General features: G+C 46.8%; 1 protein-coding gene across 9 annotated transcripts in view; it reads left to right on the top strand.

Moving 5' to 3' along the window:
- The window catches only part of LOC117361055 (zinc finger protein 34-like), a 156,173-nt gene that overhangs the window by 14,876 nt on the left and 128,152 nt on the right, over positions 1–13,145 (top strand). For all 9 annotated transcript variants that reach the window (XR_004539583.1, XR_004539582.1, XM_033945868.1 and 6 more), the window contains exon 2: positions 8,644–8,782. Coding sequence is in view for 7 of the 9 variants with exons in the window: in XM_033945868.1 (XP_033801759.1) it covers positions 8,759–8,782 (24 nt within the window). In the remaining 2 variants the exon portion in view is untranslated. The remainder of the gene's footprint in view (positions 1–8,643; positions 8,783–13,145) is intronic.

Below are 13,145 nucleotides of genomic sequence, written 5' to 3'. Positions count from 1 at the left end.
CCTCCGGTCTCAGTGGCAGTGAGCCCAATCCTGCCGACCTCGAGGCGCCCGCGGAAGCGCTCCGATTGAGGTTAGCCCTTCGACCTCGGGTTCCTCTTCGGAGTGTAGAGCGGCACCAAAGGTACCGCAGAAGAAAAAAGCGGTACCGGTGCCTTCGCTGGACGAGCGAATTGCCGCCGTCCTGCAAGTACAGCTCAAAGAGCAATTGCAGCAGCTCCTGCCTGCTCTTCTGACACCGAGCCTTCCAGTCCCGGTCCAGTCTGAGCTACCGGTACCGGCAGTGGAACAGCCTCTTTTATCGGCATCCACTTTGTCGGTACCGGTACAAACAGCTTCCTCGGTATCCATGCCAGTTTTAGCTCCGGAACCGAGGTCTTTACACCAGGCGGTGCAAACTTCGGCACCGGCACGCCCGATGACATCTCCCGGTACCGTTTCTCAGAGGTCTGGTAAGTCGACTCACAAAACTCCATACCTAGAACCCTCCACACCAGAGTCACGGGACCGTAGCTTTCAAGTGAGGGACCCTGATCTGTGGGGTGATTCAGAGGAGCCTTTCCTCTCTGAGGGAGAGTGTTCGTCAGTGGACGAGGATCCTTCTGGTTTAGATCCATCCTCCAAACCTGATGCAACTTCTTTCACCTCTTTTCTCAAAGAGATGTGCGACTCTCTCTCTATTCCCTTGGAGGCTGAATCCAAAAAATCCAAGGCATTTCTCGATGCACTGGACTTTGACCAGCCTCCAAGGGAATTCTTAAAATTGCCTCTCCATGATATTTTGCGAGAGACTTTCTATAAAAATCTAGAGACACCTTTGACCATTCCAGGAGCTCCTCGCAAACTGGACTCCTTATATAAGGTCATACCTATTCCGGGCTTTGACAAACCGCAACTCCCCCATGAGTCTTTACTGGTAGAATCTACTTTAAAGAAATCCACGGGGGCTAGTGTGTGTACGCCTCTGTCCCTCCTGGCAGAGAAGGTAAGGCCATGGATAAGTTTGGCAAACGGTTGTATCAGAATGCGATGCTAGCTAATAGATCTGGGAACTATGCTTTCCATTTTTCGTTCTACCTTAAGCATCTCATTCAAACTTTGTCAACTTTTGAGAAATACCTCCCTGACCGTAAAAAATCTGCCTTTCGCCAAACTTCTTCATCGCTCTTACAACTTCGTAAGTTCATGGTCAGATCAATCTATGATACCTTTGAGCTGACCTCTAGGGCCACGGCTATGTCAGTGGCCATGCGGCGACTGGCCTGGCTTAGAGTTTCAGAACTCGATGTCAATCACCAAGATCGCCTGGCCAATGCACCTTGCTTGGGGGATGAGCTGTTTGGAGAATCCATGGACTCCACTACCCAAAAGCTCTCAGCTCATGAGACTCGGTGGGACACTCTCCTTAAAACGAAAAAGAAAACCCCACCTACCAGGCCTTTTCGCCAACAGTCGGCCTACCAGCGTAGATTTGTGGCTCGTCCTTTACCACAGGCCCCGCAGCAACCCAGGCGTCAGAGGCAACAACAGAGGCAAGCTGCTAGACCAGCACAGCAGCAACAACAGGTGAAGCCTCCCCCTTCACAAAAATCCACTCAATCCTTTTGACTTGGTTCTCCAGGACATAGCCAGTCTCCATCCTGCCGCCCACCTTCCGCAGCCCATAGGAGGACGCCTTACTCTTTTCATAAGCCATTGGGAAACCATCACCTCGGATCAGTGGGTCCTCAACATCATCCGCCACGGCTACTCTCTCAACTTTCAGACACTTCCTGCCCAAAGTCTGCCAAGAGAGTCTGCTTTGAACACTCCTCAGGTTTCACTCCTTCTTCAGGAGGTTCAATCCCTCCTCCTTCTGAACGCCATAGAGGAAGTTCCTCTAGATCAAAAGGGGCAGGGATTCTACTCCCGTTATTTTCTAGTTCCCAAAAAAACAGGAGATCTCAGACCTATCCTAGATCTTCGCGATCTCAACAAATGCTTGGTCAAAGAGAAATTCAGAATGCTCTCTTTAGCCACTCTTTACCCTCTTCTCAATCAAGGCGACTGGCTATGTTCCCTCGATCTCAAAGAAGCATACACTCACATACCGATCAATCTGGCCTCCAGACAGTACCTACGCTTCATGATCAATCGTTGTCATTACCAGTACAAGGTGCTACCCTTCGGTCTTGCCTCCTCTCCAAGAGTGTTTACCAAATGTCTGATTGTGGTGGCTGCTTTTCTACGTTCCCACCACCTTCAGGTGTTTCCTTATCTGGACGATTGGTTAATAAAGGCCAATTCATCTCAGACAATACTCCAGGCCACCAACCAGACCATTCTATTTCTACGTTTGCTGGGGTTCGAGATCAATCTACCCAAATCTCATCTCATCCCTACTCTGAAACTTCAATTCATTGGAGCAATCTTGGACACAGTCCTCATGAGAGCGTTTCTGCCGTCCAACCGTCTTCAAACGCTTCAATCTCTATGTCAGCAGGTGCTTCCACAACGTTCCATCTCTGACAAGCAAATGATGATACTCTTGGGTCACATGGCCTCCACAGTTCATGTCACACCACTTGCACGTCTTCACCTGCGCACTCCTCAATGGACCCTAGCTACCCAATGGTCCCAAGCGATGGATCCTTGCTCACGTCACATATCTGTAACATCATCTCTTCGTCAGTCTCTACAATGGTGGTTGATATCCTCAAATCTCTCCAGAGGTCTTCTGTTCCATCTACCTCCTCATCAACTTGTCATCACCACCTACGCCTCCCCTTATGCCTGGGGAGCTCATTTGAACGAGTTCCAAACCCAAGGACTTTGGACAGCTCAGGAAATGAAGCATCACATCAATTTCCTGGAACTCAGAGCAATGTTTTATGCCCTCAAGGCCTTCCAGCATCTTCTCTTTCCTCAAGTCCTCCTGCTGTGCACAATCAAGTTGCGATGTACTACATCAACAAGCAGGGTGGGACAGGCTCTCGCCTCTTGTGCCAAGAAGCCCAGAAGATTTGGGCTTGGGCCACAGATCACCATCTATTCCTGAAAGATATCTACATTCAGGGAGAACAGAATTCCTTGGCGGACAAGCTCAGCAGAATTCTCCAGCCTCACGAGTGGACACTCGATCCTTTAACTCTACAGTCCATCTTCGCTCAGTGGGGCACTCCTCAGATAGACCTCTTTGCATCTCCTCACAATCACCAGCTGCCCCTATTCTGCTCCAGACTCTACTCTCCCCACCGTCTGGCAGCGGATGCATTTCTCCTCGATTGGTCCAATCTGTTCCTGTACGCTTTCCCTCCTCTGCCTCTCATGTTAAGAACCTTGTTCAAGCTCAAGAGGGAACGAGCCACCATGATTCTGATTGCTCCACGGTGGCCCAGACAACATTGGTTCTCCCTTCTACTTCAACTCAGTTCCAGGGAACCCTTTCTTCTTCCACTGTTTCCTTCTCTGCTTACACAACATCAGGAGACCCTTCTACATCCCAACCTCCAGTCTGTGCACCTGACAGCTTGGTATCTCTCGGGCTGACTTCGACTGATACTCTTTTGTCTCAGCCCGTTCGCTCCATTCTGGACACATCCAGGAAACCGGCCACTCTGCAATGTTACCTTCAGAAGTGGACTCGATTTTCTTCCTGGTATCTTCTTCATCATTTTGATCCCACTTCCCTTGCAGTGGAGACGTTGTTGGATTATCTTCTTTCTTTGTCTGACTCTGGCCTCAAGTCTACTTCCATCAGAGTCCACCTTTGTGCTATTGCTGCTTTTCATGAGCCAGTCCATGGAAAACTCCTCTCAGCTCATCCCTTGGTGTCCAGATTCATGCGGGGTCTTTTCAATGTGAAACCACCTCTTAAAGCCCCTCCTGTTATCTGGGATCTCAATATAGTTCTTTCCGCCTTAATGAAGCCTCCATTTGAACCTTTAGCTACCGCTTCTTTCAAGTTTCTCACTTGGAAGGTACTTTTCCTTATTGCTCTTACCTCTGCCAGGAGGGTCAGTGAACTACATGCACTAGTTGCGGATCCACCTTTTACAGTCTTCCATCATGACAAGGTGGTTCTGCGTACACATCCAAAGTTTCTCCCTAAGGTTGTCTCTGAATTCCATCTCAACCAATCTATTGTTCTGCCTGTTTTCTTTCCGAAACCTCACTCGCATTCTGGAGAACAGGCTCTGCATACTTTGGACTGTAAGCGGGCTCTAGCTTACTATTTAGAGCGTACTAAGCCCCACAGATCATCTCCCCAACTCTTTCTGTCCTTTGATCCGAATAAATTAGGACGTCCTGTTACTAAACGTACGTTGTCAAATTGGCTTGCAGCGTGCATTTCATTTTGTTATGCTCAATCCGGACTGACACTGAAAGGTTCTGTCACGGCCCATAGAGTTAGAGCTATGGCAGCATCTGTGGCTTCCCTCCGTTCCACGCCTATTGAGGAAATCTGCAAGGCTGCTACATGGTCCTCAGTAGAGAATGACACGGGGAAAATATCTGTCCCCGTCACCGGCCCACCATCCTCTGCACCGCCCCGTCACCGCCGTTTCCTTCACCGCCCCGTCACCGTCACCGCCATCCCTTTCACCGCCCCGTCACTGCCACTGCCATCCCATTCACCGCCCCGTCACCGTCCCCGCTGCATCCATATAAGCCTTAGTACTGTAATATTTAGCTTATTCCTTTCTTATAAATCAAAGTTCCTGCTGCTGAACTAGAGAAAGAGATGTTCAGCTGGCAGGGCTTTGTTTATAAATTTTTATCAACACAACTAATATACTATTTTATCCTAAAGCAAAAAATAAATAAATAAATATAATTTTTTTTTCTACCTTTGTTGTCTGGTTTCTGCTTTCCACATCTTCTCATTGAATTCCTTCCATCCACTGTGTGTCTTCTCTCTGCGTCTTCCATTTGCTGTTACTGTGCCTCTCCCTTCACCCCCCCCAAATTGGTCTAGCACCCATCTTCTTCCCTCCGCTCCCTCTTAGTCTGGCATCTGTCTTCTTCCCATTCTGTCTTCCACATTTCCCTTCAGGGTCTGTTCCTCTCCACCCTCCTTCAATGTCTGTCCTATTCCTTTCCACCACCACCCTTCCCTCCCTCCTTTACCATCTGTTCCTTTCTACTACCCTTCAGCTCCTCTCGCGTGGCCTATCTATCTACCTTCCTCCCTCTTATTTTCATGGCACGTTACAATGTAATTTGTGCAAGCCACTGGAGCCTGCGAGCTCGATCCCTGTCCCATCCCCACAAACCATCTCCTATTTTCCCCATTTCTAATATCTCCCCTATGTATCTGCCATTGCCCCCCCCCTGTGTCCATATACCATCCCCATGGCATGTCCCCTTTATGTCTCTGTCCCTATGCCCCATGCACATAATTTCCCCTCTTTCTGTTACCTTCCTGTGTCCAGATTTCCCCTATCTTCCTCTTCCATACCAGTGTGTCTCTTCTTTTCAACCCCATCTAGCTTTTTCCCCTCTTTCTTCCCCCCCCCCCTGCTTCTAGCATCTGGCTCACCTGCCTGTCCTTCCCTTTCTTTCCTGCTGTGGGTTTTTCTTTCCGTTTTCATCCCCTTGGCCCAGAATCCTTTTCCCTTTCACTCCCTCCTTACAGTCTGAGCCGGGAACACGGGTGATCGCACGGTCCTCGCAGCCCCCACCCGCCTGCCCAATCGATCGTAGTGATTAGCTAGCTCTCTCCCTTCTCCTCACCTTAGTTTGCAGGCTTTCTTTTTCAGCGACCTGCACGCTTTCCCAAAGAGCCGCACACGCGCGGCTGCTCAGTGTTCAATCTTCTGCTCTGCTGCAACTTCCTGTTTCCGGTTGCGTCAGAGCAGAAGATCGAAACTGAGCAGCAGCGCGTGCGCGGCTCTCTGATAGCGTGCGGGTCGCCGAAAAAGAAAATCTACAAACTAAGGTGAGGAGAAGGGAGAGAGCTGGCTAAACACTAGAATCGATTGGGCAGGCGGGTGTGAGCTGCGGGGACCGCGCGATCCTTCATGCCTCACTGCGGGGACAAGACCCATTCACCGCCCCACGGGCGGTGAATGGCCTTGTCCCTGTCGCCGCAGCAACTGCTAGTTTTCTTCCCCATTTTCGGCGGGTGACCCGCGGCTAAAATGCGGTGGCCGCAGGTAAACCGCCACCGTGTCATTCTCTAGTCCTCAGTTCACACTTTTACATCTCACTATTGTCTGGATGCATTCTCCAGACGGGATGGACACTTTGGCCAATCTGTTTTGCAAAATTTGTTTTCCTAATGGCCAACCTACCCTCCATCCCTCTTTTTGTTAGCTTGGAGGTCACCCATCAGTCAAGAATATACTGCCTGCTTGTCCTGGGATAAAGCACAGTTACTTACCGTAACAGGTGTTATCCAGGGACAGCAGGCAGATATTCTTGCGTACCACCCACCTCCCCGGGTTGGCTTCTTAGCTGGCTTATCCTAACTGGGGACCGTGCGCCTCTGTCGGGCGGGAAGGCACTCGCGCGTGCGCGGTGCGGCCTGCTAGAACTTTCCAAGTTCTTAGAGTGCAATCACTCTAAAATTGTCCGTACCGGGGCTCCGTCGGTGCCGTCACCCATCAGTCAAGAATATCTGCCTGCTGTCCCTGGATAACACCTGTTACGGTAAGTAACTGTGCTTTATCTGAAAACTGAAAAGCTCTGAAACTGAAATTTGATGCAAACCAGTAGTAGTCAATTTCCCTGAAACCAAAGCAGGTGTGTATGTTTCTCCTGTTTTCTGTGCAATTCAAGTTGGAGAATTGGAAAAATGGCAAAGAGAGCTGCAGATCCTACTCAAGGTTGCAGTGAGAAGCAGAAAATGAAGTGTTTATCTCTGTCAATAGCACAGAAAGCTGAGGAATTTGAAATAAAAAAGTTTGGTGGCAAATTTTATGCTCTGTCTTTTTCTGGCTTAACATTACCCATTCCAAAATCCCAAAATTTGAAATATGCCTGGTCCCAAGGATTTTGTGTCTGTACCTGTTTTTAGGTGCCTATTTTATAAAGGAAAGTAGGCATTTGAGCCCAGAGTCTAAAAATGGTTCACTAACCACCCCCCTTTTTACAAAAATGCGGAAGAGGTTTTTAGCACCAGCTGGCGTGCTGAATGCTCTGTGCTGCTTTGACACTCATAGAAACTCTATGACTGTTAGAGCTGCGCAGAGCGTTCAGCGTGCCGGCTGGCATTAAAAACCTCTTCTGTGCTTTTGTAAAAGGGGGGTAAATTTGGTGGTGATAGGTGCTGTACTACAGCCTAACTTAATTGGCTTAATTGATTTTAATCGGTGCAGTAATTGACCATGTCATTTAAAATCAATTATTTTCTCATTTAAAAAAAAATGGAGGCACCTCCAGCAACAGTGCCGTTCTTCCAACTACAGAGGCGCCTAAGGATGCCTAAAATCACAAGGCGTGGTTAATGCTGGAAGTGATCTTAGGCGCCTCTATAGCCATGATTCACATCAAAGATTAGCACTGGAAATGTAGGCCTTTAAAACCCTGGCCTACATTTATGCCGTCTATCTTTGCCCTGGCTGAGATTCTCAAAACAGCACCATTGTGTGATTGACATACGATTGGCGCTGCTTTTTAAGGCAGCCACTGTGAACAGTGCTTTTTTAAGAATCTGGCCTTCAGTTTCCTCAAAAGACAATAGCTATAGAACTGGTGTAAATGCTTGTGTTTATATTGCCAAATAATGTTATGATTTATGCACATCATTGTGCAGTCCATTCATGTGAATGTCTACTCTTAAAATATCTACCATCCCATCTAGGCGTGTAAAGAATAGTGTGTAGCTGGAATATTTTAGCCATTTATACATACATATAAATATTGTTTATATATATGTATAAATGGCTAAAATACCAGTATTTATGCACATAATTACTGCTTAACTCTAGGTGGCTTCTTAAAGAATTATCCCCCTGAACGTACCACCTCAGCAACTTGCGCAGAACTTCCAGGTTCACTCTCCAACTGCATCTGTTGCGTCTGAGTTGAGTGATAACCTCAAGCTCCTTCAAGGGTTAGGCTCAATACTTCCCCCTTCCTTGGTATATCTCTTTGTCATAGCAAATCATTCTTTATGGTCATTATGAAATATACAGTTTTTTCTTTGGAGATAACTTTAAATTAATTTGTGTAATAGCACAAATTTGTTGGAAGCCCCTAGGGAAGTGGTCTCAAACTCAAACCCTTTGCAGGGCCACATTTTGGATTTGTAGGTACTTGGAGGGCCTCAGAAAAAAATAGTTAATGTCTTATTAAAGAAATGACAATTTTGCATGAGGTAAAACTCTTTATAGTTTATAAATCTTTCCTTTTAGCTAAGTCTTAATAATAATATTGTCATTTATAGCTAAAGAGACACATGATCAAGAAACTTTTATTTTACTTTTGTGATTATGTAAATATACCGAGGGCCTCAAAATAGTGCATGTGGCCCCCTGGGCTGCGAGTTTGAGACCACTGCCCTAGTGGATATTTGCCATTCCTGTACTGGAAGATGGTGCTTGAAGAAAATGAAGGCCTTTTTGTTTCTGTGCCTGGAAAATAATTTACAAACATTTTATCTTGATTTATTTTTCTGCTGTCATTTGTTATGTTATTATGTAGTTTTGTTCTTCTCCATAGGTCTGGTCAAATGACAGGAAGGTATATGTAATTCTTTTTTTCCCACCATCTTATATGAAGTTGCAGCTGAAACACTGTAAAATCATCAGGAAAATATACAGTAAACAAAGAAAAAATGTCTGAACAATTTCCTCACCAGGTAAAATACTTTTTTCCAGGTTTATATTTGTTGGCATAGTTGCACACATAAGGTTAAAGCATTTCATTCAGTTCTTGGATTTTTATACTACTGTATATTGCACAAGCTGGGATTATTTTACCTTATTTTCATCATTTTGTTAATATAATTTGTACATGAAATTCTTTGTTAAGCTTTTCATAAACCCAAAATAACTAGTTTGATTAAGCTTGACCAGATGAGAATAGTTACTTGACTGTTCAAGGTTACAGAATCTAAAAGATTTTCTATTGCAGCATTATAATGATGGAATTAAATTTTTTCTGTGTTAATAAATGCAAAGTTTGAATTTTGTGTTCATATCCCTTTTTTAAATTTAAGTTTCTGTTTATACAATTTCAAATCCCTTCTAGAAAAGATAACAAAATCAGAGAACACCTGTTCATTGATTGTCTATAGCAGTGTCTCGCAAACTTTCCAGCCAACGGCACACTAAATCCAATGCCCCAGCCGGAAGGCACCCGGAAGTGCGCAGATGTCGACATGATGATGTCACGTGGAGGCCCGTCTGGCCAAGACCCGCTTCAGTGGAGGGATCCGGGAGGTGCAGGAAGATGAGGAGAGATACTGGCCAGGAGGAGAGTCATCTGTGCCGGCTGACTTCCTACAGGACATGCCTCTCGCCACGAGAGGCACGTCCCGCAGGCAGTAAGCCGGCGTGGATGACTCTCCTCCTCGCCAGTGTGTAACGGCACATCTGAAATCTCAGGAGGCACACTGGTGTGTCACAGCACACAGTTTGCAATGCACTGGTCTATAGTATGCTTTAAGCCGGGGAGCCGAAAGTTATAATTAGAGAAACAGAAGGAACTATCAACTTATAGCCTACTGCTATATACAAAAAAACATATTAATGCTCAGATTCTATAAGTGGTGCCGAAATCATCAGCTGCCCACAAAAGTGGCGTTAATCACGTGTCAATCATGTGACGGCGCCATTTGTAGAATTGCAGCCATGTTACAGATAGGTGCCAGAAATGTAGGCCAGGGTTTTCAAGGCATACATTTCCGGTGCCTACCTGTGATGAAAATCATGATTATGGAGGTACCTACTGATGCCTAAGGGTACTTCCGGCATTAACCACACTTGCCTTATCCTTAGGCACTGATATTTGCCTCTATTGTCACAATTCTGGCACCAATTGTGGAGGCGCTGTCTTTTTTTTTTTTTTTAAATGACTGTTTAATTGCTTCTAAACGCTACGATCTTTCATCATGTTGATTAAAGGCAATTAAACCAATTAAGTTAGGCAGCAGTAAAATCTGGTCTAAATCAAGAAGTACCCTTATCTACCAGAAAAGATCTTAAATGTAGTAGATCCTCAAAGGTACATTTATTCCCTGGAAGTTGAATAACACACTTTTACAGAAATCTCAAGAAGAGAGTAGTGCCAAGAGCAGCCATTTTTGGTTTCAGTTTTTAAGGCTTTACTCTGTCTGTCTCTGAGACAAAGGTAATTTTCTTTTTTTTTTAAATATATTTTTATTGAGAATGGCAAATGGCCCAGATACAAAATCACAAGTAGCAAAACAACAGAACAGGAGGAACAAGAGTAACAATGGAAAATATAGCAGTGGCAATCAGCCCCCTAGAAGAAAATCCAGCCGGGAGGAGTCCGGAGTCCTACGATAGGGTGAACATCGGGCCGATCCAGACTCACTGTACCTGGGACAAATACAGCTCCAGATGAGACCAGGTGCCATAACATTTTACTTTTATACAGAAAAACCCCAGCAATCCTTAGTCAAACCAGATACAATCCAGACAATCCAAAGCACACAATAGACATACACCATGCATACTACCTCCACCTCAGACATTCCCTCCTTCGAATCCCCCCCCCCTCGGAGTACCAGTTGGGGAGCAGAAGCACCACAGCCATGTGCACCAGAAGTGTGAACTGGATAGTGTAAGCAAAAAGCAATTAAGTAGTAAGAAGGTCCAGCAGGCCTCCCCATAGAGCAACATAATGCCTCATGTCCAGTCGTTGGGAGTTAGCATAGGAGAGAATCTCGAATTGTGCCATTTCTCTCAGCCACCATTGAGCGGGCAGGAAGGAATCCACAGAAGCCCAGTATATCGGAATCAGTTTTTTCGCGACCATAGTAACATTGTACAGGAATCTGCACTGGGAAGGGGAGAATCCCTGGTCATGTAGCGATCCCTGGAGGCCCAAAAGGAGGGTGCCATCGATAGGCCTATGAAGGACAGATGCAAGAAGGCCTAGGAGCTCCCTCCAAAGGGTAAGCTTAGTGCATTCAAGGAACGAGTGGATGTAGGTGCCAGGTTTACATTTACACTTGACACAGAGATCACTAGGCCACAATCCAAACTGCGCCCCCTATGCCGTGTAATGTAGGCTCTGTGTAATATTTTATATTGCATTTCCTGATAGTCTGCTGACTTAGAAAAGCGATAGAGGGTCCGGAAACACTCCTTGAACTGAGGGTCAGGGATGCTGTGGCCCAAATCCCTCTCCCAGCTCTCCCGTAATTTGCCCATCCCAGGAACTCTTAAAGAGAGTCGCAAGACACCATACCAGTAGGACAACCACATACCAGTAGGCGTAACCACAAAGATTTGATCCAGAGGCCCAGAGCTCCAACCCTCCTCACACTCCCGATGTGCAGTAGTCCAGTAATGCTGTAGCTGGAGAAAGGAAAATAGATAGGTATGGGGAAGTGCCCATTTCGTCTTGACCTGTTGGAAAGAGGGAAAGGGAGCCTCTGAGAGGTTCAGTAATTGCTCCATACGACGGCAACCTCGTTGAGCCCACTTCCGGAACACCGACCGTCCTCAGCCAGACATAAACCCGGAATTACCCTCGAACAACAAATAAGGGGAAACCGCAGACGGTAAGCCCTGACGACGACGCCACCACTGCCAGGCCCGCTGAAAGGGCTTTAAAAAATGGGAACGGCTCCCAGAGTGTATGGCATGGTCCGGCTGTGAGTGCAGTAGATTAAAAATCTGGAAAGGTTGGCACCAGCCCTCAGCCCACCCAGATCGTGCCCCGTATAGCCCTCGTGGATCTAGCACATGAGAGCAGCAACATTATACAACTTTGTATCCGGAACATTCAACCCACCAGCCCCCTTGGCCAAGGTCAGTTTGGTCAGAGCTACTCAAGGAGCCTTAGACTTCCAGATAAACCGAGAGATTAAAGACTTAAAACGAAGTTCATCCTGACGATGGAGCCAGAGCGGGACTGTTTGAAGGGGATAGAGTAACTTAGGGAGCAGGACCATTTTGACCAATGCCACACGCCCCAACAGGCCCAGCGGGAGATCCTGCCATGCCAGGCACAATTTCCCAATAAGATCGAAGTGGTGAAGAACGTAGAGTAGAAGGTAACAGGGTTGGTACTCAAGCATATACCCAGATATCTGACAAGAGCGGACGAGGGTGGGATAGGGAGCAGAGCGTACCATGGTTCTGCAGGGCCTCCAGCCAGTAACAAAAGCTCAGACAATACAATTGACTTGCAAGTCTGACAATGCTCTAAAATCCCACACGATCGCCAGCGCCTCTGGCAAGTGTGCAGGAGCCCGGTCCAAATAAAGGAAAATGTCGTCTGCAAACAAGCTGATTTTACATTATGGCCCCCCCCCCCCAAGACCTCCCGCACACTTAGGGGCCTGTCAGATCTTAATAGCCAGAGGTTCAGTAGCCAAAAAAAAAAACCAACAGTGGGAAGAGCAGGCAACCCTGCCGGGTCCCTCGCTGTAGCCCAAACATGTCCATCAAGCCCCCGTTAGTGAGCAAGCGTGCCCTGGGGTTAATGTACAGTGCCCAAATAAATCTCAGGAAGGACATACAAAACTAATTTTAACTACCCCAAAAAATCTCAGGAAGGACATAAAAAAACTCCTAACCCTGATCCAGTTCAGAAAAAAACCTGCAAAACCATAGCCCTGTAAAACCCAGAATAAATACTCCCATGAGACACTATCAAACACTTTTTCCATGTCCAAGTCCACCACTGCGGACTGCCCCCCCCCACCCCCATACTCATGGATGGCCCCCAGTACTTTCATCAGGTTCATCGAGGCATATCGGCCAGGCACAAAGCCCACCTGGTCCAGGTGGATCAGGTCTGGTAGAAAACAATTCAAATGGCGCACCAGGGTCATAGCTAGTAATTTAAGATCCTGGTCCAATAATGAAATGGGGCAGAAGGAACCCACCAATTCAGGATCCTTCCCCAGCTTCGGCAGCAACACTATGTGTGCCAAATTTTCGGGAAAGCAACCATCAACACCCGTGACCACATTACACATCCGACTAAGCGGATCGGCCACCAGGTCCCATAACAACCGATAA

Source organism: Geotrypetes seraphini, chromosome 5, assembly GCF_902459505.1.
Source record: "Geotrypetes seraphini chromosome 5, aGeoSer1.1, whole genome shotgun sequence".
NCBI lineage: Eukaryota > Metazoa > Chordata > Amphibia > Gymnophiona > Dermophiidae > Geotrypetes > Geotrypetes seraphini.
Note: the sequence above shows the minus strand (reverse complement) of the source record. Positions and strands in the feature narration are given on the sequence as shown.